Source organism: Mauremys reevesii, linkage group 2 (assembly GCF_016161935.1).
Source record: "Mauremys reevesii isolate NIE-2019 linkage group 2, ASM1616193v1, whole genome shotgun sequence".
Lineage (NCBI taxonomy): Eukaryota > Metazoa > Chordata > Testudines > Geoemydidae > Mauremys > Mauremys reevesii.
In genome coordinates, this window is record NC_052624.1 from 259,094,503 (window position 1) to 259,122,018 (window position 27,516).

Genomic DNA, 27,516 nt, shown 5'->3' on the forward strand with positions numbered 1-27,516 from the left:
AAAAGAATAGCACAAGCATGAAGGGATAAAATTAGAAAGGTTAAGGAACAAAGTGAGCTAGAGCTAGCATGGAACATAAAAGGCAAAGAGAATCATATAAATGTACGTTTGGAAGAGCCTGTGAGAGGCAGTACCAAGTATACCTAGACCATCTTTCACAGGTGTTTGTCTAGCTTGTTCTTAAAAACCTCCAATGATGCAGATTCCACAACATCTTTGAAGCCCATTCCAGAGCTTAACTATCCTTACAGTTAGACATTTTTCCTAATATCTAACCTAAATCTTCCTTGCTGCAGATTAAACCCATTATTTCTCATCCTAACTTCAGTGGATGTGGAGAACAATTGATCACCAAACTTTTTATAACATCAATCAACATATTTGAAGACTTATCAGGTCCCCAGTAACTTTTCTTTTTTCACAACTAAACATCCCACTCAGAACAAAAAAATTCCTCATGGGTCAGGTTTTTTAAACCTTTTATCATTTTTGAGGCTTTCCTCCAAACTCTCTCCAATTTGTACACATCTTTCTTAAAGTATGGCACATAGACCAAGGAAAAAATACTTTCAGCTGAGGCCTCGCCAGTGCTGAGTAGAGTGGGACAATTATCTCCCATGTCTTACATACAACACTCCTGTTAATACACCCAAGAATGGTATTTGCCTTTTTCAAAACTCCATCACATTGTTGGTTCATATTCAATTTGTGATACACTATAAACCTTAGATCCTTTTCAGCAGTGCGACTGCCCAGCCAGTTATTCCCCGTTTTTGTAATTGTGCATTTGATTTTTCATTCTTAAGTACTTTACACTTTATCAAATTTCACCTTGTTGAATTCATACTAATTCTTCAATTTGTCAAGGTCATTTTAAATTCTAATCCCATCCTCACAAATCACTAGTAACCCTTCCCTGCTTGGCATCATTCACACATTTTATGATCATACTCTCCACTCCATTATCCAAATCATTAATGAAAATATTGAATAGTACTAGATCCATATCAGGCCCCTCTGGGACCCCACTATATATACCCTCCCAGTTCAACAGCAAACCATTGATAACTGATCTTTTAGTGTGGTCTTTCGAGCAGTCATGCTCTCACTTAACAGTAATATCATCTGGGCCATATTTTTCTAGTTTGCTCACATAAATGTGACATCAGACTGTGTAAAAATCATTACTAAAATCAAGATATATCATATCAACATCTTTCTCCCTACCCAGTAGGCCAGTAATACTGTCAAAGAAGGAAATTAAGTTGATTTGGATTGATTTGTTCTTGACAAATCCATGTTGGCTATTACTTACTACTATATTATCCGCTAGGACAAATTGATTGTTTAAACAATTTTATTAAGGGTTCTCTGTCAAACTGGTGGGACTTATCTATGGGATCCTACAGGGGTCTGTCCTGGGTCTGGTAATATTCAGTATTTTCATTAATGACTTGGATAATGCAGTAGAGAGTATGCTTATAAAATCTGTGGTTGGCATCAAGTTGGGAGTGGCTGCTAGCACTTTGGAGGACAAGACTAGAATTCAAAAGAATCTTCACATGGGTTTAGAATATTTTGCAGCCATGCAGAACTTATAAACAAAAGGTTTATTAAATTTCAGTATAAGTACTCTACTTTTATCCCTGTAAATACTCAAGTGGTAGTGAAAGAAACCACAGCCATGGTATCTTTTGCACATATATCCCAGCAGCATTTATATCCAATCCACCCTGTATATCATTTTAAAGGTCTTCTGCATCATCTCGTAATATCTCCACTGCTCTGAATAGTGTCACATGCTACAGTAGGCAAGCAAAGGAGCAACAGAGACAAAGAGCAGTGATACTGCTGTGGAAACAGAATGTCTGAGGCCTCCATAGGTTCAGATAGTCTGGGTAAGCATCCAAACTCTGAACCTCTTTAGATAACCTGCTCATTAGATTTGTTTGTAATAATCAGGCTATGGTCATGTTCATTTATTGTGTGCCCTCATCTGTGGTTTGCCTAAGTTAAAACTAAGATTTAATTATTTATTTAAATATTGTACTGGCATTCCATAAGCACTAAGAATCAGTAATGTTACATTTTCCATTAGCTAAAACATCTCTCTACTACCCCCAAAATAACCAATTGTACCTTGAGAACTACGCTGGTTTTCCTCGGGCTGATTGACCAAACTTCTGATTTAAACTTGCACTCAGGCCTGTCTGACAGATGACTACTGGATTCAGTACAGATTCTAATGCCACTTTTGAAGATGGAACCAGAGTGCAAATTCCCCTGGAGACTCTCATCCCTATATGATTCAGAGTGAATCTATACATTTCTATGTAATGCCCAGAGGTCAGGCAGGTCAAGAGCAGTCTAGTTCACACAAAAAGTCCAATAGTCAGAAAAGCCAATCCAAGGGAAAGATGCAGCAAGGCAGCTAGCAGAGTCAGATGGAAAGACAGAAATAAGCAGGGTCCACACAGTAATTTATAGGCAATGGCTTGTTGCTCAGATAAGATCAGAAAGGAAGCAGGAAGTTTATATATGGGTACCAGCCAATCAGAGTCAAGACCCATGTAAATCAATCAGGAAGGTCACAGAACCCTGGAAGCTGGCCCACCTAAGTTTGTAAATTCAGCAATATCTTGATCAGATGATGTGGCGTGACCCATACCACATCCCAAGATTGTATCCCACAAACCCAGTGGGTGTGGTTTGTAAACTAGCATCCTGATAGTCTATCCAGAAATACATTATAGATGAATCCCTGGCTTTACAGTAAAGCAAGACTTTCACCCTCTATATACTTGTGTCACTTTCTATTTATTCCTCTCTCCCTTTCTGTCTTCTCTCCACAAGCTAAAACTATCAAACTGCCATGACTTTTTGAACATGAAAAATTGCAAAATCATTAATTATGACACTAGAACTAAATTTTTCAGGGGGATATGTAAGGGAAAAAAACCTGGGAATTGTTGAGTCCTCAATCATTCTTATAACATTACATGCTAAGGATTTAAAGACAAATTGTTGGCAATTTCTATGTGAAATATTAAAAATGATTTACTATTTCTGATCAGCTCTAATTTTGGGGCTAGAGAATCGAATAATATGCAGGAAAAAACTTCGTATATTTGTATATATATACCCATATTTTGTACCAAGGTCATCAAAATAAGATTAAGTATCATCATCTCTGTACAGGCATAGCTTCTATATTACAGCATGTACTGCAGAATAGCCATCCCTTATGACAATTTCTATTCAAAGTATGATCTAGTTTGCCTTTGTAGGATAAATGTCTTTCATTTCTCTTTTTAGGCATACTGTTTGATAACACACAAAAATTAGGTGTAACAGGGTGCCTGCCCATTAAGGCATGTCTACATTGCAACTATGAGGTGTGATTCCGAGCACAGGTAGAGGGACTCACACTAGCTGACCATGCGTTCGTGCTCTGAAAATAGCAGTGTGGCCTTTGCAGTCCTCCTGGGAGCTTGGGCTATCTGTCTAAGTTCAAGCCAGCCCAAGCCAATGGGTTTGAATGGGGGTGACTAGCATGAGCCACCACAATATCCACACAGCTATTTTTAATAGGCTAGCTTGAGATGAGCTAGTACAAGTCTGTCTATCTGGGCTGGGAATTGCACCTCCCAGTGTAGACATACCTGTGGGGGCCAGGAGGCTTAGGCTAGCCAGGCTTGTTCAATCAGCCCCTCCAGTGCCATAATTAGCTATCACCCAGCCTGAGGGGGTTGGACAAATTGGGGTAAAGTAACAGCCTGAAACATGTGTGCCTCCTAAAAGGGCTGAGAAAACTCAGTTTGGAAAGATCTGCAGAGAGCAAGCTGGGTTCCTATAGGAGACCTTAAGTAGTCCTAGGCAGCCTACCAGGGGAAGGGACAGCTTGGTGGTTTGAGCATTAGCCTACCAAACCCAAGGCTGTGAGTTCAATCCTTGAGGGGACCATTTAGGGAACTGGGGCAAAAATCTATCTGGGGATTGGCCTTGCTTTGAGGAGGGGGGTGGACTAGATGATCTCCTGAGGTCCCTTCCAACCCTGATAGTCTATGACTCTAGGGAAGCAATCTGGGAGTCAGAATTCCATTCCAGAGCAGCAAGACTTAAAGGGAGAAGATAGGCTGAAGAGGAGCCCAAGCAGTATGTAAGAACCTTTTCTTTGTTCTTGGTACTCTAAAATGGGATTGTACTCAGAGTAGCCGAGCCACAGGGCTGAGCAATGTGATTCCTGGGAGAGACAGAAAACCTAGGTGAGGGAAAACTAAGGCAGGGAGCACCTGAAGCACCACAATTAGCCCGCAGATTACAGGGCAGATATACCCTATGACAGTACACAACCACATTCTGACTTCCTTGCCTATTTTACATCATTTTAGGATTCTGACATTATTCCAGTGACATACATACTTAATCTTATATGCAAGTGCTAGCAACAAGGAATTGAATTTAGCACAATCGCCAAGAAATATATTCTACATTCTCAGAATAACAAAGGCATGTGATCAAATAGCTGACAAGATACACATCCATTTGCTCAAATGGTGTTTTGGCATTTACAAGATAGAATGCCAGCTCACTATGGCACAGGTATCAAAAGGGATTTTTTGGTCATCTTATATTATACTGCAATTGGGATTGGTTTTGGGAGAAGTCCCTCTTCTCTTGTAGCACTGACAATTGGTGTCACGCATCTTTACACTTGTAGATATGTGTGTGCTAAAAATGAATACCAAAACAGTAGGAAGTGTGCAGAGTCGGTATATACAGCAAGCTGCCTAACAAACAAGGTATACTACAGTGGGTGCATAGGAAACATTTTGAGAACACAGGTGACAACAAAACATATGTGCCATGTGGCAGGCACACTGTGTGACTATATGAAGGCTAGCAGATGGCATGCAACGGCATCAAGGGATAAATCTCTAGCACAACAAAGTCAAATTGACAGATCCCCAAACATAAGATGTGCACTAGTCTTAATAACAGGGCTAATAAAGGACCATAAACATGACTGGTCTCATTATTTTTCGGAGAACAGAGATTAAAATAAATAATAATCATAATTAATAAACTATGTATTTGCACGTTCTTCAAAGAAACTTTACTTTCACTTTTATACCGATTACCAAATAAGGTAGATAAGCAGGCTGAGACAGAGAGAGGGAGAGGGGGATTGCGAGAGAGAGAGATCATAAAAAATACTCCTGGTAATTGATTCTATCTGTCCTAATTTGAAAATGGAATAATGGTGCTCTCTCTGTAACTATGCTATTTATTGTGTGTGTACAAATAATGCACTAATAAAATGTGGCTATTGTTTTCATATGTGTGATACAAACAACTGAATCAGGATATATGGCTTAGGTAGATATAATGTTTTGTTCAAAATGAACACTCACAAATAAACAAACAAACAAACAAAAAAGGAGTAAAGGGAAAGCAGAACTCACTAGATGAAATTAAAATTTTGTCTCAGTATACCTGTAGAAAAAGTAAATCACCTATGAAGTAAAATGTCTAACTTGTATTAATTCTGTCACAACCAAAGAAATAACTTTTTTAGGATGTTGTTCCCTGGGGAGATTTGGATTGTTTGTTTTTGTTTTGTTTTTGCCATTAGTAAGAGTTTTCTTAAAAAAAAATTAGCTGTTTCTAAGTGACAAACAGATTCTTGTTGCTTCACTTCTTGTGTTTTGGATAATACATATACTCTTCTTGTTTGTTATGAATATAATTATCATTAGGTTTGTTCATCAGCCTCATCGCTGTCATGAGGAAGAGTGGGGCCAATCACCTCCGGGCGGGAAACTGTTCCTAACAAGTTTGCCATGCTCCTATGTACTATCAGGCACATCTGAAACCCTTCACTCTGTGTTTCACTTCAACTTTGCAACAGGTGCTAGGTGGTTAATACTTTACCCCTGAAAAGTAAAGGGAGAAGGACTGCAAATCTCTCTCTTCCTTTCTACCCACCCTTAGGCTGGGACACTGGGCTTTGTTGTATCTGGTTATAGGACCAGTTAAAGAGAGAGGAATCTGGTATCATTGTTCTTTAAATGCTCTTGCCTCTCTTTTTCCTGAGGGGTCAGGCTTGCAAAACTGGTTTAACATCCCTCTAGGGACAAAATCCCCACATCTGAAATTTTGCTTGTTACAGTCTCAAACTACCACTAAGAATTTACAAACTATGGTCTCTGTGTGTGAGTTGTTGGAACCAGATTCTCCACTCTGTTACACTAGTTCTACTCTGATATAAATCAAGTCAACCCCCAGTTTGTGGAGAGGGTAGATGGACCTCAAAGATGTCACCTTTGCCATCATGCACCCAATAAAGAAGAGCCAAAGGTGAAGAGTGGCCAAAGGTGAAGAGTGGGCCTGTATGTGAGGAGCAGCAGGTAATTTTGCCACTCTGTGGAGGTAAACATAACAGAAGGAACAGCAATTTTTAGTAGAGAGATGAACAAATATGTATTTTAATACAGAATGTTCACAAACAATGCAGAATAGAAGAGGTAAGCAAGAACAACAGTCCTTCATACTGAGTGAATGTCATAGTATCAGGAAAAAGAAACCTGGGGTCTACCTTTTTAACTTATAGCACTCAGCATGTCCACATACAGAAGTAAATCAATAAAATATTCTGTAAGTGGCAGGTGGGAGCAAAGAAGAGACCAGCCACAGATGGAGAAATAATTTATGGAGCTACAATTTATAGTGCAGTAGGAAAGAGAAAGTAAATAAATTAAAACTAGAGGTAAGCACCAGTGTTCTACAAAAGAGAAAAAACACCTTTGTTAGTAGGATCAACTTATGTCAACTAAGATGAATAAATATGCATAGCTTGCCTAAATGAGACGTAAGAGAAGGAAACAACTATCTACAAATGATTAAAAATAATGGTTATTAATATTAATGGTTGCAAGGAACATAGAGAAAGACGTTCCAGAGACATAAAGAAGAGTTATAGGATGAAAATAAGAAAATGAAAATGCATTTACACTCCAATCCAGCAAAGCATTTCATCATAAGCTTAACTTTAACCTAACAACCTATTTATAAAGGGACTTTCACACACTGTGTAAGTATCTTATAAGAAAGGGAAATATATTTTAAAAGGCCAATTATAAAATATCAGCTAGATTAAATCCCCCAAAATAGCCAAATAAATCCAGTCCCACACAAGTCAAACCACATCAACACCAAATGTCCTCTATTCTCAGAAGATTCAAATGTGACAGGAAATGGGAGGAAAAAGTAGAATGTCTGAGGGGGTAAGGCAATGGAGTGGACCTCAAATGATTGCGGACATATCAGCCAGAAAGACTGGCCTTGCAGCAGAGTTGTAACAAGGAATTTTTGTGCCCGAGACAAGGGCCGACTGCAGGCTCTTTGGCAGCAGGTCCCTGAGTCCATCTCGGAGAGAAGGACCCGCCGCCAAATTGCCACCGGAGAATGAATGAAGAAGCAGCGGCAATTCGGTGGCAGGTCCTTCCCTCCGAGAGGGACTCAGGGACCCGCTGATGAATTGCCGCTGAAGAAGCAGCAGCAGAGCTTCTGCCGAAGCGCCACCAATCGCGGTAGAGCAACGCCCCTCCGCTTTGCACGCACGAGGCAAGTGCCTTACTTGCCTCGCCCTTGTTACGGCACTGCCTTGCAGCATACTGCAAAGCACGGGTTCTCAACCTTTTTCTTTCTGAGTCCCCCCAACATGCTATAATACAGGGGTAGGCAACACAGGCTGATTTTCAGTGGCATTCACACTGCCCGGGTCCTGGCCACCGGTCCGGGGGGGGTCTGTATTTTAATTTAATTTTAAATGAAGCTTCTTAAACATTTTAAAAACATTATTTACTTTACATACAACAATAGTTTAGTTATATATTATAGACTTATAGAAAGGGACATTGTAAAAATGTTAAAATGTATTACTGGCACACAAAACCTTAAATCAGAGTGAATAAATGAAGACTCAGCACACCATTTCTGAAAGGTTGCCGATCCCTGCTATAATAACTCCACAACCCTGCTGTGCCACAATAACTGTTTTTATGCATACAAAAGTTAGGGCCGGTGTTAACGGGTAGCAAGCAGGGCAATTGCCTGGGGCCCCCTGCCACAGGAGCCCCCATGAAGTCACATTGCTCAGGCTTCGGCTTCAGCTCCAAGTGGTGGGGTCAGAGCCCTGGTCATCCGCCCCATGCAGTGAGGCTTCGACTGTCTGCCAAGGCTCTAGTGAGTCTAATGCTGGCCCTACTTAGTGGACCCCCTGAAACCTCTTTATGGCCCCCTAGGGGGCCCCAGATCCCTGGTTGAGAACTACTGCTCTAAAGGCAGCCAGTGAGGTACCCAGACAGAAATACTTCAGAAAGGAGTTCCCAACAAACTACTTCAGAAATGGAGGAGTACCCATAACTTAAGAGCTCTGTTATTGGACTGCTCTTAAATAAACCTAAGACAGGTCAGAGAACCTGTCAACCACCACAGCTAGGGCAGGTGCCATGGGTACATACTATCAGCGATATACTTTCTAGCGTATGTAATTTTATTTTAGTAATCCATCAACAAAAAGAGTATAATCTCTTTTCCACATTCCTCTGATGTGTTCCCCACTATACTGCAAAATCATGTTTGTTAATTAATTTGGGCCATCTGCGTGTTTTCAATATAAACATTAAATGCACTCCCTCTGGCTGCAACAATATTTCTTGCTGATGTTCTCAATTTTTTAATGTAAATGAAGATCAAATGGAGCAACATTTATTCTTAATTGTAACGTTGAATGAAAATTAACATTTATTAGCATTTTTTTGTTATGATGAAACAGGAGAATAAGGTTACATTGCTATATTTTAAGCATCACTAGGGGCCAAATCTGCTGTTTAGTACCTAATAACTCTATTTATTACTACAATACTTGCAGATGATAAGTAAAGCTGTGAACAGTTTACAAAAAATATCTGCATTTTCTCCAATTTCCATTATATTTCATCTATCCTAGCAGCTTCAGTGTTATTTAAAATAAATAAATAACTTAAATAATTAAAATCAATTCCTGGAAGTTCACAAAGTCAAGAAATGGTTTTAAAGGTAAATTTAAATTTTACTATCCTCAAGATGAAACAAGAATATATTTTAAAGAACTAGGGCTTTAAAAAATATATTAACACTAATATTCCATTAGTTTTTCTTACAACTGCGCTTCCCATAGCTCCCATTGGCTGGGAATGGTGAACCGCAGCCACTGGAAGCTGTGGGCGGGTGTGCCTGCGGACGGTCAATGTAAACAAACTGTCTCGCAGCCCACCAGTGAATTACCCTGACGGGCCATGTGCAGGCCGCAGGTTGCCCACCACTCGACAAGAGTGTCTACGCTGTTTTGTTTGTTTGTTTTAGTATATTATACTGTTAAAGCTCAAGGTTAAATTCTGTTAGAATAGCCACACAGGAAAACTCTTGAGAACCTCTGTCAGAAGAAAAAGATGCTTGCTAATGGCTAGTCATTGTGAAGGGATTATGGACAGAAAATTCAGGTGAATACATTCACCTTCATAGGTAAGGGTGTGGATTAGGTAAAAATGGGAATGGTCTGAGTTTGATCCGTGTAAAACTAGAGAAAGGAGATACTAGAGAAAGGATAATACTTCCCTGAGCATTTCTCAGAGTAATCTAATTCTTCCTCTGAAATACAACAACTTTTTTGAATGATTATTCTAACAGTTTTTTGAGGAGAATGGCTGTTCTTTATCTAAACTATCTATCTATCCATCCATCCATCCATGGCATTGTTTGCAGTTTTTGTCTAATTGTGTAAAAGATTGAATTGCATCCCCCATACTATATTTTGAGATTACATTATTAAATATACATAATAAATTAAATAAAATAATTTTCTGGCTCTATGGATATAGAAAAGATATAGCCACTAACTTTGACAAAAAGGTTTCCATTGATGAGGATTGATAATTATCGCCTGATAAAGATTGTGGGTCTAATGCTGCACTCTTTTACAAGAATTTTATAGTGGCATAACTCATCTAACTCAGTGGAGTTGCACCAGCATACAACTGTTGCAGCACACTAGAGAATCAGGTCCTATATATGAAAAATATGAAAAGACTCTCCTCAAAATAAATTGCTGTCTTTAAGAAAAATGTATGGAAATATATGCTATTAGATACAAGATGATGCGATCAAAGTAAAAAAATATGAACTTCAGAAGTATCTTTATATGCCATTTTGTGTGTGTGTTTCATATATATCATCACCAACATATAAAACCCTTATGTTACAGGAATGTTATTAAGGTAGCAAAGTTAGGAAATGCCAGAATTAAGGTTGTCCATGCAAACTTAACTCCGCCCTTGTGTATATGCATTATGATGTGGCTTGTGAGATGAAGGCAGCTCAGAGACTTAAGAAGTTAGCCAGCTAAGTTCACCAGCAGAGGAAGCCAGGGAAGTACGTATTTTTCTCCAATTGACAGGTCCTCTACAAGGAAAAACCCATAATGTGAGGAAAACAGTGAGTCACCAATACCATTGCCAGCTCTTCCTCTGCCTGTATCTGTGGAGGGTCTGGCCAGACAGGTATCCTAATCCTGGAGGTTTTAACACAGGTTATGGTCTTGATTTGTTGGGAATGTGGCCTGCATGTCCCTGCCAAAGAAAGCTCAGCAGGAGGAACCACCTGGTGTGAGAGTTATCTGTTGATGGGGTCCCACATGAAATAGGTAAGAGAACTCATCTGCATAATACCCAGGAACAAAAGGACTTCACTGACAGGATACACATCGAGACATCCAGGATGCTAGTCAACTAGAGAATATCAAGGAACAAGAATGGGAAGGAGAACCAGCTGCTCTGCATTGAAGAGAGTGGCTGCTAAGCAGCAGACAGTGGGCAGTAGACAACGTTCCTCCCCACACCCAGGTCTCCCAGTACATGGTATGATGTATAGGCAACAGGAGGAGAGGAGTAGCTCCCGTGGCTAAGGAGAAGGATCAATTTGCCCACAGAACTGAGAGGTTCGAGGCCACCAGACCCATGAGAAGGAGAAGTAGGGTGGTGGTGGATAGGGACTCCCCCTTCTGAAGAGGACAAAGAAATCTTTGGGACAAAGCAACTCATCTGCTAACCTAACCTGACATCCCAGGAGGTGTGTTGCCTGCCTGCAGCATACAAGATGTTACAGAAAGGTTGCCAAGGCTCATCTGTCCCTCTGACCAGGAGTGCCAATACCTCGGTAGTGGAGGGCACAAAGCCCCACCTCCTCTGTGGCCCTGCCTCTTGGCCAGGCCAGAAGCCAAAGCTGGACGGTGGTAAGAGCCATCCAGGGAGCCCAGGTCACTGTGGGGAAGCTCAGACCCTCGACCTAGCCTGGGTGACATGCTCCAGGGGCAGAAATACAAGCCCGGGTCTGCTCTGGGGCAGGGCAGGTGGAGGGTCCAGGGCTCCCTGGGAGGCTCTTATCACAGTCCAGCTCTGGCTTTCAGCCTGGTCAGGAGGAAGGGCCTTGGGGGAAAGAGGAGGAACAGGAGCGGAGACACTTACAGGGGCTGAGCCTCATGGCAAGGCGGGTCTAAGGCCCACCTCAGCAACCCACCGGGAAGAGGATGGTGCCATGGGCCTGGGCTGTGCTTTGTCATGGGGAAGCTCTTCCCTGAACCCTCTCCAATTTATCAACATCCTTCTTGAATTTTGGGCATTAGAACAAGACACAGTATTCCAGCACTGCCAAATATAAAAGTAAAATAACCACTCTACTCCTACTTAGGACTCCCCAATTTATGCATCCCAGGACTGTGCTAGCTTTTTTTGGCCACAATATCACACTGGAAGCTGATTATCCACCATGATCACCAAATCTTTTTTCAGAATCATTGCTTCCCAGGATAGAGTACCTCATCTTATAAGTAAGTCCTATGTTCTTTTTTTACTAGCTATATACATTTACATTTAGCTGCATTAAAACACACATATTGTTTGCTTGCACTCAGTTTATCGAGCAATCCAGGTTTCAGAGTAGCAGCCGTGTTAGTCTGTATCCGCAAAAAAAACAGGAGTACTTGTGGCACCTTAAAGACTAACAAATTTATTTTAGCATGAGCTTTCGTGAGCTAAAGCTCACTTCTTCGGCACTCTGACTCAGTGAGCTGTCCTCTTCATTATCTACCACTCACCCAATTTTTGTGTCATCAGCAAACGTTGCCAGTGATTTTTTTTTCTTCTAGGTCATTAACCAAAATGTTAAATACTGTAGGGCCAAGAACCAATCCTTGCGGAAACCCCACTGGAAACTCTTGATAACGAATCCTGGTTTACAATTACATTTTGAGACCAATCATTTAGCCATTTTTTAATCCATTTAATGTGTGTCAGTATTAATTTTATATTATTCTAGTTTTTTAATCAAAATGCCACACTGTACCAAGTCAACACCCTAGAGAAGTCCAAGTATATTGTGTCAACAGTGTTACCTTCATCAGCCAAACTTGTAATCTCAACAACAACACCAAAAAAAAGACATCAAGGTAATTTTTGACAGGATCTCTTTTCTAAAAACCTATGTTGATTTGCATTATTTACATTACCCTTCTTTAATTCTTTATTAATCAAGTCCTGTATCAGCCACTCCATTATTTTGCCCAGGATTAATGTCAGACTGACAGCTATAATCTTTTTTTTTTTCAATCTTTCCTCATAAGTCATGTTTTCTAGACTTTTAATCATTTTTGTTGTTTTTCTCTGGACTTTCTCAAATTTGTCCAGATCTTGATGCATCTCATTTACCCTTTCTCAAATTTGTCCATATCTTGAGTCATCTCATTTACCCTTTCAAAAATTGGTACAACATTAGCTTTCTTCCAGTCTTCTGAAACTCCCACAGTGCTCCAAGTCTTATTGAAAAATCAGCATTAATAATCCAGCAAGTTCCTCAGCTAATGATTTTAAAAACTCTTGCATGCAGGTTAGCAGGACCTGCTGACTTAAAAGTGTCTAATTATGACTTAACTGGTATTACAGGGACTTGGTGGGATAAATCTCATGACTGGAATATTGGTATAGAGGGTACAGCTTGTATAGGAAGAACAGGTAGGAGAAAACAAGGAAGGAAGTGTTGCATTATATATGAAGAATAGATACACTTCGTCTGAGATCCAGAAGAAAGCAGATCAGATGAGAGTCTTTTGGGTGAAGATAGAAGAGGAAACAGGGGTGGCGTCATGGTAGAAATCTAGTACAGACCATGAAATTGGGAGGAGCAGGTAGATGAGGCTCTAGAACAAAAAACACAAATATCCAAAACATATGGCCTGGTAGTAATTGTGAATCCTAACTTCTCAAATATCTGTTGGAAAAGTAATATGGAAAAACACAAATCCACAACTTTTATAAGCATACTCTTCACTCCATCGCCCAAGTCATTAATGAAAATATTGAATAGTACCAGACCTAGGACAGACTCTTGTGGGACCCGACAAGAAGCATCCCTCCAGTTTGATGGCAAACCATTGATAACTACACTATGAGTATGGTCTTTCAATCAGTTTTGCATCTACGTTATAGTAATTTCCTCTATACCATATTTCCCTAGTTTGCTTATGAAAATGTCAATAGACTTGCTAAAATTGAGATATCATATCTACATCTTCCCCTGCCCTTCCCCCACCCCAGTCACTAGGCCAGTAACCCTGTCAAAGAAAGAAATTCGGCGTGGCATAATTTGTTCTTGACAAACTTTGTAGGCTACTCCTTATAAGCCTATTAACCTTTATTAATTATAAACTAATTGCTGAATAATTTGCTCCAGTATCTTTGCAGGCATTCAAGTTAGGCTTTCTATAGTTCCCCAACTCCTTTTTATTCCCCTTTTTTAAGATAGTTACTATGTTTGCCATTCCCCTGTCCTCTGCAACCTCACCCATTCTCCATGAATTCTCAAAGAGAATTGCTAACAGTTCCTAAGAGGTTCCATAAATATATTAGGAGCAAGAGAAAGACAGACAAAGGAATGTGTGGGTCCACTACTTTCAGCAAAAGACAGCTAATAATGGACAACATAAAGAAGTTTGAAGTGCTTAATGACTATTTTGCTTCAATCTTCACTAAAAAAAGGTAAATTGTGATCAGATGCTTAACATAATTACTATTAACAACAAGGAGGAAGGAACATATGGTAGAGTAGGGAAAAACAGATGAAAGAGTATTTAGATAACTTAGATGTACAGAAGTTGGCAAGGCCTGACAAAATTCACCCTAGGGAACTTAAAGAACTAGTTGAAATAATCTTCGAACGGTTAGTGATTATTTTTCAGGTGAGATCCCAGAAGGGCACACATCGTATCCGTTAAATCTAGATGGATCGCATGGCGGAGGATCTATCCTGGGTCCATTATTATTCTTCAATATTTTCATTAATGACTTGAATAATGGAGTGGAGAGTATGCTTATAAAATTCATGGATCACACCAAGCTTGGAGGAGTTGCTAGCTCTTTAGAGGAAAGTAGTAGAATAGAAAATGACCTTGGAAAATTGAAGCATTGGTATGAAATCAATAAGATGAAATTCAATAAAGATAAGTGTAAAGAACTGCATGTAGAAAGGAAAAATCAAATGCATGACTACAAAATGGGGAATAACTTGCTAAGCAGTAGTACTGCTGAAAAGGATCTAAGGATTTTAGTGGATCAGAAGTTAAATATGAATCAGTAAAGTTATGCAGTTGTGAAAAGGCAAATATCATTTGGGGGTGTATTAACAAGGATGTTATATGTAAGACACAGGAGATAATTGTCTGACTATACTCAGCACTGGTGAGGCATCAGCTGAAGTATTTTTCCCTGTTCTATGCACCATACTTTAAGAAAAATATGTACAAATTGGAGAGAGTCCAAAGGAGAGCCTCAAAAATGATAACACGTTTAGAAAACCTGACCTCTGAGAAAAGATAAAAATAACTAGGGATGTTTAGTCTTGAAAAAAATATATTGGGGGGGGACCTGATAGTCTTCAGATATGTTAAGTAGTGTTATAAAGAGGTTGCTGATCAATTGTGCTCCATGTCAACTGAAGATAGGACAATAAATAATGGGCTTAATCTGTAGCAAGGGAGATTTAGAATCATAGAACTGGAAAGGACCACAAGAGGTCATCTAGTCCAGTCCCCTGCACTCGTGGCAGGACTATTATCTAGACCATTCCTGACAGGTGTTTGTCAAACCTGCTCTTAAAAATCTCCAATGTTGGTGATTCCACAACCTTCCTAGACAATTTATTCCAGTGCTTAACCACCCTGATAGTTAGGAAGTTTTTTCCTAATGTCCAACCTAAACCTCCCTTGATGTAATTTAAATCCATTGCTTCTTGTCCTATCCTCAGAGGTTAAGAACAACAATTTTTCTCCCTCCTCCTTGTAACAACCTTTTATATACTTGAAAACTGTTATCATGTCCCCTCTCAGTCCTCTCTCTTCCAGACTAAACAAACCCATTTTTTCCAATCTTTCCTCATAAGTCATGTTTTCTAGACTTTTAATAATTTTTGTTGTTTTTCTCTGGACTTTCTCAAATTTGTCCAGATCTTTACCGAAATGTGGCACCCAGAACTGGACACAATACTCCAGTTGAGGCCTAGATATTAGGAAAAACTTTTAAACTAAAACTTTAACTTTTTAACTTTTATAACTATACTATTCCTATGCTCTGGAATAGGTTTCCAAGATGTGAAATCTCCATCACTGGAGGTTTTTAAGAACAGGTTAGACAAACAACTGTAAGGGATGGTCCTGCCTCAGTGCAGGAGGGCTGGACTAGTTGACCTCTCAAGGTCCCATCCATCTCTAAGTTTCTATTATACACCCTGTAATTTTTTTTTCCTTTAGGGACCCCACCTCATTCAGAGCACAGCATGGATGGTGCTCACAGAATGAGATGGGATTTTTTTTATACTCAATGTGCAGAAAACATTATCTACTGTACACGCTCCATACCCTGTATTGAATAAGGAATTATTCATTTTTTCACGGGCTTTTCTATTTAATTCATCACTGTAATATGTAAGCACTGAACAAATATAAATTATTTTATAATTTATTCTCCTCCAGGGAATAGGATGGGTTCCATCCAACAGATTTCTTCTACTTCAAAGAGGAGCCAATGCAGAGATATTCTGCTACCGACTCCTCTCCACACCCTGAATATTTACACATACTCCATGGGAAGAGTTGCTACAGGATTTTCTCTCCCCAGAAAAGTACAGTTTAAATCAAAACATTGTTGATGCAAGCCCACAGGGCAAATGTTCACTTCCCTAAGGTCCAGTCTAGACCTAGTCTTATTTATAAATCACTCCAAAGTTAAAGATTCAGCAATTACATTAAAATTAATGTAACCATGAATTGATGAAATTTACTAGAATAAATACACTCAATCCTGCCTTTAAAGCATATTTATTCAATGGACAATTGCCTTTTAGCAATGTGCTCTAGAGAAAAAAAAATCTCATTTACTTGATGAATTGCATGCTAGTTCAGCATCTTGAAGAAGAAATGTATCACAATGGGTAAGGTTATTGCACAGCAGAGCATATTATTCACAGAGAGCACGTTAACATTGTTTGTTTTAGATGGTAAGCATCTAGTGCCTAGCAACATAAGAAAACATTACCCCTATATATGAGGTCTATTCAGCATAAATTAGTTTTTTCTGGTTTTAGGGGTTAAGGGAGATCTACAGCTCTTCACTCAAAGAGTGTGACTGTGATTCAGAGACCCTATTATGAAGTGTATCCCACAACGACAGAATGCCAGCTTCAGAGAGGGGGCTTTTCACCCACCCTTTCATCAATGCAAATCCTTAAGATCAACATTTCATGGCACCTCCAAATGAAGCTCAGCTTCAAACCTGAATTGTCTGCTGAATTAAAAAAGTCAGGTGCAAAGCTCATATATACCAAAAACTGCAATAGGGAAGATCATGAATAATGCAATAATTTTCTTCATAATAAACTAGGCATTCCTGAGTCAATCAGCTTCTTTATTATTTTCATTAACCTTTAATCCTCAGTTTTCTACTTGCTATCCAATATCTGCAGATATTAACTCTATGGGCAATTTTTTAATAATAAGAATAGTGCCTTCTGCTTTATATATGTGACATAACAGTAAGCAACAGAATTTATACTGAACAGACCCTAATGCTAACCTAGCAGATTTCCTCTAATAATGCTTACTGTTATGCAAGTTGTTCTACACCCATATAAATATTTTTCCTAATGGGGTAAAGATAGGAAACTAATGCTGAAAAATACCTCAAATGTAATCAAGAAAGAGGGGACAGGAACTATGTCAGGCCTTCCCAATGCAATAATCAGGCGGAGGCAATAGTTAATTGCTGAAAAACATTCAGAGTGAAAATATCATGTGAACACCATCTTCTCATCTGACAGAGAGCTCATTGCAGCTCTTGTTTCAAAAGAAGACCTTTTATACAAAATGTCAGATGTAGGGTATCACTTTGAATTTACCATTCAAACCTGTCTTTTTTGTCTGACTTCACATCCATATACACAGTTTCAACCCAGAGGTGGTATTGATGGATGCTCAGGCTGCCAGAATGGGAAACACGGTTCAGTGATAGCCCAAGTACACAGCAATAAAGAATTTAATATGTTGAGATTTGGGAAAATGCAGTCTTGTGGAAGTCATACACAAACAAAGTGACTCTAGATCTCAGCTCCTTCTGAAGTTGTATCTTCACCTGAATTTTTACTGGAGGTTAAGTGATTACCCATTAAATGGATACCCAACCATATTTGTATCCTATAAGGTGGATACAAAGCTGGCTGGATCGTTGGGTTCAATGGGTAGTGATCAACGGCTTGATGTCTAATTGGCAGATGGTATCAAGTGGAGTGCCCCAGAGGTCGGTCCTGGGGCCAGTTGTGTTCAACATCTTCATTAATGATCTGGATGATGGGATGGATTGCATCCTCAGCAAGTTCACGGATGACACTAAGCTGTGGGGAGAGGTAGATATACTGGAGGGTAAGGATAGGGTCCAGAGTAACCTAGACAAATTTGAGGATTGGGCTTAAAGAAATCTGATGAGGTTCAATGAAGACAAGCGCAGAGTCTTGGATTTAGGATGGAAGAATTTAGGCTGGGGACTTACTGGCTAAGCAGCAGTTCTGCAGAAAAGGACCTGGGGATTACAGTGGATGAAAATCTAGATATGAGTCAACAGTGTGCCCTTGTTGCCAAGAAGGCTAATGGCATATTGGGCATTAGTGAGAACATTGCCAGCAGATAGAGGGAAGTGATTATTCCCCTCTATTCGGCACTACTGAGGCCACATCTGGAGTACAGGCTTATTTAGTCTGCAAAAGAGAAGAGTGAGGGGGGATTTGATAGCAGCCTTCAACTACCTGAAGGGAGGTTCAAAGAGGATGGAGCTTGGCTGTTTTTAGTGGTGGCAGATGACAGAACAAGGAGAAATGGTCTCAAGTTGGAAATCGGGAGGTCTAGGTTGTATATTAGGAAAAACTATTTCATAAGGAGGATGGTGAAGCATTGGAATGGATTGTCTAGGGAAGTGGAATCTCCATTCTTAGAGGTTTTTAAGGCCCAGCTTGACACAGCTCTGGCTGGGATGATTTAGTTGGGGTTGGTCCTGCTTTGAGCAGGGGGTTGGACTAGATGACCTCCTGGGGTCTCTTCCAACCCTGATATTCTATGATTCTATCCTGGAATAAAAGGGTGGGGGAGAGGGTCAGACTAGAGCTGGCTTAAATATTTGGATGAATAATTTATTCATTGAAAAGTGCAGTTTTTGCCAACCTGAAACTAATTGGTGAATTTGACACAAATTCACCAAATAGTTTCAGATGATTTTTTTTTCTTACACAGTAGGAGGAAGTGCTCACTGAGGTTGTGGGAGAGCCAGGTTTAGTTCCCTCCCCACCCCCCACCTGATGTGGAACAGGGACTTAAACCTGCGTTTCCCACCTCCCAAAAAAGTATGGGGCAATGGCGTACTCTGGAGAAAGTCTATCTCAATCTCTCGTGGAGAAGCTGTTCCACTTTTTATCCACTGTTATATGGGGACACCAGCACCGTCTCCTCCCCACAATTCCTGTCTTGTGAGTCTAGTCCTTTTAAAATTCCCAGGAGTAAAATAGTTCAGGTCAAATTAAATGTTTCATATGACCTGAAGTGGACTTTTTTGATTTACCAAAAAATTCGGAATTATTTTGATTCTGTTGAACCCAAACTGATTTTTTTCCAGTTCACTGGCAGTTCTGATTAAAAAACAAACAAACAACTCAGTTATTCACCCAGCCCTAGTTCAGACAAGCCTTTACTAACATGTTAAATACTTTAAGTTAATTGGCAAATAAATTAACAAGGTAAAATACACTCTAATGTAGATATGATGTCTATTATCTACCGGTTCAATGAGCTGCTTCTACAATTACATATTTCTGTACAAAATGGTACATTATATAAAAATGCTTCTTTGTTCTTAAACTTAAATGTTTTATATTGGCACATCAGAGTTCATAATGTCTCAGAAAAACACATACATGGCATAGATAAATTTTTATACCTAGTTAATTCGTTCTTACCATCACAATTTGGGAGCGGGTGGCTCCACCAATGGTTTTTTTCACATAGCAGAGGCTCTTCATGGCTCAGCCTGTATCCTGGATCACAACTAAATGATACAGTGGAACCAATAGAGAAGTCATGACCATAACGACGTCCATGAACTGGTATGCCAGGATCCAAACAAGAATAGGTATTAACTGTTACACCTGGAATGCAAAGGAAACATAACAAAAAACTAAGTACTGTATTTTAAAAAGCATTCAGCTCTGCTGGAAAAAAAATAGCAAACCACTATTATACACATATTTAGCTAAGTTATCTTAGCCTATGCTTGTGTGTGTAACTGAATAGTTTAACATCTTACATTCACTTGTTATGTGAGCTGCTGCAGAAACAGAGAAGAGGAGAAAAGGAGCCGAAGAGGAAAGAACAAGGGACTGCTTAATTTTAGATGTGTCACAAAATTTGAATCTTTAAAGTTTGTTTCTCAACAAGAAAGACTGATTATGCATAATTCCAGTATGAAAAAACAGGGAGGGAAAAACACAAAAGGAAAAACCAAATCTCAATATTTCAGTTAAGGAAACAAAACAAAGTTCATTAATAGGCCGTATAAGAATGGAAATGACATTTCAGAGAATTCTAGCTACAAACAGAAAGGCATCTATTGCAGAAAGCAAACATCAATTTCTGATTTTATTTCCTATTCAGAATCTTATATGGTTGGTTAATTGGCTGGTTGATTTGGTATTTTGTTTTGTTTTTTGTAACAATCCAAAGAATACATTTTACTGCCAAAAGTGTTATAACTAAAAGAAAACAAACCAAAAACTTTAAGAACTGAATCTAGGAAACTCCTCCGAGATATTTGAAGGAAAAGTGTGATAGATTGTTTTGCTTCTGAAATCAGTACCAGTAATGGAATGAGTATACTTAGAAGAGAAAAGTTAAAGCACCAGAAAAGGGAAGTGTGTAGTCCAAAGAGAATGGTTGGGCAAGAACTTTCTATTCTATCCAAGCAAGGTAGAAGAAAAAATAATTTCAACAGTACAGCAAAACAAAGGCAGAGAAAGGCATCAGATACCAATAGGATGGTGGAAAAGCTGGATGCTGTAAAGGAGCCATTGCTAACTAATATTAACCATAAGGGAAAGTCAGTTAGAAGCTGGCTGGTCTGAAGAACATAAGGTGAACCAGGAAGAATCAGATGAGAAGGGAAAAAGCCTGAGTATGGGACAGCTACTACCCTGTCAGATACCCTGAGTGGATAGTCAACAGAACAGTTACTACTGAAGCACATTTCTTCTTTATAAAATATAGTGTTAAGATGTATATTCTGAATGTGTCATGTTATAGTTTTAATACATATTTCATTGCCAATATAATTATCTTAGAAAATAAAAAATCGTATTAAAAAGACAATTTTAAATAAAATCACAGATTTGGTTCATTTCTAATAGAATGGACAAACTACTTTGGTAGTACATTATATTTAATGGATTGACTTTGTCTTCTGAATTTTTCATTTGTAGTAAGTGTAGACTTTTGCACCTCAAAATATAGGTATATGAAATTGATGGAGCTTTATTTATATTCTGTACCCAGGACAAAGCAAATAGGATAACGTGTGCTGAAATGGTAGGAGCCTTGGAAGAATTTGAACAGATGCATACACAATTCTGAACTTTAGTTGTGATTAGGTGAGACACCATTTATTTGTGTGCATAAGGGAACAGAAAGAGTATCAGAAAGCTACTCTTCATATTCAATTTATATGATTCAGGCCCTTGATTTTAAGCATGTGTTTAAGCTCTATTAAAGTTTTGGGCTTATGTGCTGCCCTGACCAGGGATGGGTTTAAGTATGTATGTAACTGCTTTCCTGAATCAATGCCTCAGTATTTTGGTTATTGGGAATGGGGTGGAGGGCAGGAAGGGTTATGCCATAGCCCTGTCTGAGGCTCATCAAGTTCCTATCTACTCTATGATAAAACCTATACCAAGAGAAAAATGCATGACCATGAATCTGGCAGATAATTCCTCTCTTCCCTCCCCAAAGTACAATATTGCTTTGAGGTCATACCTGAAATACTGGCGCCCTTATCTGTCTATGATTGAGTTATGTATCAATATATTTTACATAGTTATGCAACAATATATGGGTCTCACCTATTATTGAGCCTTACACTGTAGATGTAATTAAATGTCAAATGAACAATAACTTTCTTCCAAGAGAAATTATTCAGGTCATTAATGGAAAAATATTCCTTAAATGGTAATAATCTGGTCCAAAAATTGATATATTTTGACAGAAGTTCTGCATGTAATTTTTTATTATACTGTTCTTATTTTTTAAACCAATAATTCATGATACTGTAAAATATTATGATGTAGACATACAGAAAAACAAAAAGTACTGCACAATAGGGCACACACATTGTGTTTAGTGATAAGGTCATCTAAGTTACTTACCAATAACTTAACTTTTCTAATGGTATTATCTCTGCAGATTCTCAGTCTTGGATTTGTATGGCAAAGAGTGTGACTGCAAGAGTGGAGATCTGTGAAGGCAATTCTACATAGGAGAAGAAGTGCTTTATAAAGGAAAATTAAAGGAGGGACTCCTGAGGGTCTAGCTGAGATGAACCTTTGTGAAGGTAGTTCAATTTTGTGGCCAATCAACCATAACAATTTCCTTTAAACACTTCCAATTTGTTCCATGTGTTTCCAAACAAGAAATAATATTTATCTGCACTGTTGGGCAGAGATTCACAATTCACTTCCCAGCAAGCTGAAGCAGAGTACAGTGAAGATATGGTGTGCTCAAATGCTGAGCAGAGACAGTGACTTGTGTCACTCAACAGTTATGCCTCCAGATGAATAAGGAAAAGCACTGATAGATTTTGATAAAGTACCATCCAGTCTTTCTGGATGAAAGGTCATTGGCATCAAGGGGGGTTAAAGCTGAAAAAAATGGGGCAGATCTTCAATTATCCATCAGGTACAAGAAAAAGTCCAGGGAGGAGAAACACAAAACATTTTATAACTGCTAGCAGATTTTCTTAGATCAACTGCAGACACTTTGAAAGCAGGCTTCACATAGTGCCTACAGGAACTTGTAGCAGCCTGAACTTTGTGCGATAGAAGTTAGTCCTTATACATTGTACCTTAACACCTGTGTCGTTACTTTTCTGGGATAATGTAAAAGGGTCACAAACGATCTTAAACAATAAGATCATGTGGGAATTATTCTCTTGTAGTAGTTCCAGTAACCATTAGTGTGGAAGAAAAAAAGTTGGAAGCAGAAGACCTACATGCCTGATGTTAAATAGATGTTGAGTACATTGAAGAAGTCATTCAAGAACAGCTTATTCATGTGAGAATGTGTCCTATGTAATGCTGCCAAGGTCAGTGAGATATGCACTAGTCTGCTATATAAAGTGCTGTTCACACAAAATAACTAAGCTGATGTCCATTGCAAAACCATTTTTGCCAAGTGATTTAAAAAAAGTTTATATGAATGCCATCCTTCCTAGCACCTTGGAACATATCTCAACACCTTCCTTGTGTACCTGGCAAGTTTCCCTAGACAGATACACACCACTGTTTCCAAGACAGAACACCGTTGCTGAGTAATTTAAATGAGAAAGTTTTTTATGACATTTTTCATTTCAATTACTGTACACTACAATCTGAAATATGTAGGTCATGCTGAAAGTGACATCAGAATACGACTCAATGCCTAAGAAGAACCTAATTTACCATTAACATTCACCATAGAGTTGAGTTATGTAGAAAGTAAAGGACAAGATCAAATATTAATATTTATGAATTCACTTTGTAGATACATTTTCAGTTTGAGAGATGTTTTCTATAGTGTGATAATCATTAGAGCTGTATAAAGAAAAATAACTAATAATAATAATGTATTTGAAGAGAGCTCTAACTAAAAGTTTCATATTTTTGGGTCTAAAGTTAGACACCTACATCTATATTTAGGCATTAATTAATACATGGCCTAATTTTAAGAGGGTCTGAGCAACACAAACTCCCATTAGCTTTAGTGAGGGTGCACCTACTCAGCCCCTCTGAAAATCAAGCCACTAATTCAGGTGCCAAAGCATAGATATAAATGCCCAACCAAGTTTGAACATTGTGACCTATACTTCCATAATGTTATCATAGTCACTGATTTTATATAGTTTTGCACACACAAAAATACATTGTACTAGCTGTAAAAAAGAAAAGATAACAAGATATAAAATTAGCATCCATTGACTCCAATCTCAGTCTTCTGTTTATTAAACTAATAAGTAGTGGGAGTACAAAATCAGCAGCAGCAAATCCTAAGGAAATGTCTTGCATGTTGCTCAGCAGTTAAACTGTTTTGACTGATTAAGGAAAGGTTTAGTGGGCTCTGGAAAGAATCCCACCAAATCCTCTTCAGCTGAATGGTTGGTAGGAGTAGTTCAGGATAGTACAGACGGGGACAAAATTTGTGTGTATTTGTGTATGCACACGGGTACATGTGTGTTTAAATGGGGGGAGGGAACAAAAGCATACAGTTAAACATTACTTACTTTCATAGTGAATCTTGAATCCATTATTAGAACGACTGTTGTCTGTTGTAAAGAGAAGGTAAATGAAATTGCTGCTACTGAACAGAAACTGTGGGACCTGTGTACCATTGTAAGAACCCAGAAGTGGAGACAGGAGATTTGGTCCATCGTGAACTTCCAAAACATCATAATTGAGTTCAGTCTGAAATCTAGGGTTGAGAAAACACACACACACACACACACACAAATATATATATACACACATACAGACATATATATAAAATAGCTGTATTAGAATTATATTGATGTAAACATAATCAACATTTCAGATTTTAAATCTTATTCAAATTAAATGTAACATATATTTAAATGTTGAGGATTAACAAACCTAATGTAAATCAATAGTATTTATTTCAACAGTCATATACAAGGTGTCAGGAACATACTTTACCAAGGATTCATGCCTCTCAAGGAGGATGTGATGGGCTAAAATTGTGCCATCTACTCCAGCGAGTCAACAATCTCTCAGAAATAGTCTGTGCCTCATTTTTTATTGCCATTATAAGGTGAAAATTCAAACAAAATTATATGATATGTACAAGAGATTCTTTTTATGAATGAAGCAGCAAGAATTGATTCATATAGGGTATCTCTATGGATTTAATAGCCTGAACATTATCCAAACAGATCATTTGAATCACTTCTCAACATAACATCCAATGTACAATATTATTAACAATACAACTCGGGTGTGTTTTCTAATACGAAGAGAGGCTTGCACACAATTTAAGTGTCTTCAAAATATTGTGCAGAAAAGGCCTAAAATTTCAAAACTGGGTGCCTAAAAATGGAGTCCTACAATGAGTAGATACCTAAATAAACATAGCTGGTTTGAAAAAGTGCTGAGTCACTGCAAAACTCTTCACTTTCATGGGACTAGTGGGTACCCTGCACTTCTGAAACAGCCACATTCATTTAGGTGGCTTAAATATGGAATTAGGAACTCAACTTAAGTCATTCTTGTCTATAAATTTTGGTTCAATTAACATCACAGGAGAAAAAAATCAACCCAATGGGTTTGTTGGAAAATATTATTTTATAATATTTACAACATTAATTCCCAATGTCATTAGAACAATTTGTATTCAATTTACTAAGAAAAGGAACAAAAGAGATATGGCAATGCTTTCTTCTGCTGTGTAATGTCTTATTCTATAAGGCACAAACAACATGAAAGTGCCTTTTACTTTAACAGAATCCTAATACGAATTTTTATTGTTACAGCTTCTAAGTAAGGTCTAGAGAGCTAGATGACAGTGCATTAGTTAAGGCTTAATTGAGACAAGACAGAAGTGATGGTAAATAAGGGAATGTGTATATATCATTGCAAGGGGTGGTTTCTACTCCTGTTCTTGAGGGATATATGTTAACATTTGTCAAGGAAGAGCAGTGTGTCTGAATACCCCATTACTCTTGAAGTCTCAGATGCTATCAGTGGCCCAAAGCATCTTTTTACATCTGCATTTGACTGGTTGATTGAGATCTGTCTCTCCAATGTGAATCTTGCAATTTACAGACTCTCAAGTGTATTGCAATGCATTCTATATTGATTGACATTAAAAGGTCAGCAGCCATCAAAAATTACTATACCACTGTATCTGAGATTCCAGTTATTCCCTAAGCATGGAGAAATACCTGCCCAACCAGTTGTAATGGTAACTGTTAATAACTGTTGTGCTGTACTACATGTACAGATGCCAAAGTCCAAGGAGCCAGGGAGATGATTCAATGAAACAGGCTACATACTCTACCATCCTCCCTGGGATACAATGGGAGAAGGAGGTTCTATGATGGGCTGCTTGGAAAACATAATCACAGAAAAAGATGAAGGGTTGGAGCTGAGCTTCCTGGAGAACTTAGCGGAGGTTAAAAGTCACGGTTGAAAATAATTATTGAGGAATTTTACACTAAGGAATATTTTCAACTATGAGTCATTCCTGTGTATGTTTGTGAGGCAGTGGAGAGTGGGAATGAATGATATTTCATGGAAATAGAACAAATTAACATTCCCACAGAATTTAGAGGTTAATGCTGCAGAGTTTAGGAGTCACTGACATGGCACTTGGTCCCATTGTGTCGTGGAGTACCTGGGGTCCCATGCATAGCTCTGCCCTTAAGGACTAGTGAGCTAGTGCAAATATGGTTCCTTATAATATAAAACACCTGCTCTCTAGAGGCCACACTAGCTTCTTACTTGATTTTGGGTTTTGATTCTGATCTGTAAAGCCCTAATACCAGAAATCACACCTCATTCAGGCATCTCCAGTTCCCTTCTCCCTAGCCACACATATAGCATGGCAAAGGAAAAAAAATTCTGCACAGCCTCCTGCCTGGGTTTCTTCTCCACAGAGAAACTATCAGGTAAGCATGAGAGCAAAATTGAACCCCCAGAAGAAGAAAGAATGTGACTAAAATAGGAGGGCGATAGCTGCTATAGGAAACCTGATAACAGGTGTATCCAGGTGAAGGTGAAGGTGTGAAAAAGGAAGGATGTCTGTGTGACAAGGATGGGGAATATGTGAAGGAGGGAATGTCTATGGGGTTTTTATTTGAAAGTTTTAGGCAGGTGAAGGGATTACTTTGCATTTGTACTTGGAGGGCACAGTCACATACTGATGGTAATTTTTCTTCACCACCCACATCCTGACTTCTTGGCACACCTCCATATTCCCTTGCTTGTTACCTTCCTATCTGAGAAAGAGTCTGGGAACTGACAGGAAAGTCAGCCAAGTCAGCCAAAACCCCCTTTGTGCTCCTGGTAGAGTCCTCTCTAATGACTCCTTCCTAATCCTTCAAAAATGACATTTCCCAAAACATTAAACCTCCCAGAAATTAAGCAGTGTCCTGATAGTTAATCTGAAAAACCTGTGTTGCTAGTGGGCCTAGTTTTATTGAAGACTCATAACATCCCATAAGCCATTCTGTGGGAGTTCAACACATTTAAACAAAGAAAACAAATGTCATTTCTAATCTCATTTTTTCAGAAGTAGCAAGCATTTCAGCTAGCCAAACAAAATAAATCAAATCAATCAAACATTAAATTATATGTACGTTCACAACATGTGGCCTTATTTTTAAGAGACAGCCTATCAAATCAATGCAATCTCAGGACTTGAGCAGTATGTCCAGGCAAATACTGAATAATCTCATTAGTCAAATATGTTTGGTATGCTGATCAGCAGTGAGATGATTAGCAGCACTGGCATTTAAATTGTCATAATTAGGCTTCAAGATTAATGCCACAAGATGAAGAGTGGCAAGTCACATTTCTCACTGC

At 38.6% G+C, this 27,516-nt stretch overlaps 1 protein-coding gene across 2 annotated transcripts in view; it reads right to left on the reverse strand.

The window, feature by feature from the left end:
- Window positions 1–27,516, reverse strand: part of CSMD3 (CUB and Sushi multiple domains 3) — a 1,158,685-nt gene that overhangs the window by 437,830 nt on the left and 693,339 nt on the right. For both annotated transcript variants that reach the window (XM_039525141.1, XM_039525140.1), the window contains 2 exons: window positions 24,201–24,388; window positions 19,639–19,827 (listed from right to left, as the gene is read on the reverse strand). In XM_039525141.1, coding sequence (XP_039381075.1) covers window positions 19,639–19,827; window positions 24,201–24,388 — 377 coding nt within the window. The remainder of the gene's footprint in view (window positions 1–19,638; window positions 19,828–24,200; window positions 24,389–27,516) is intronic.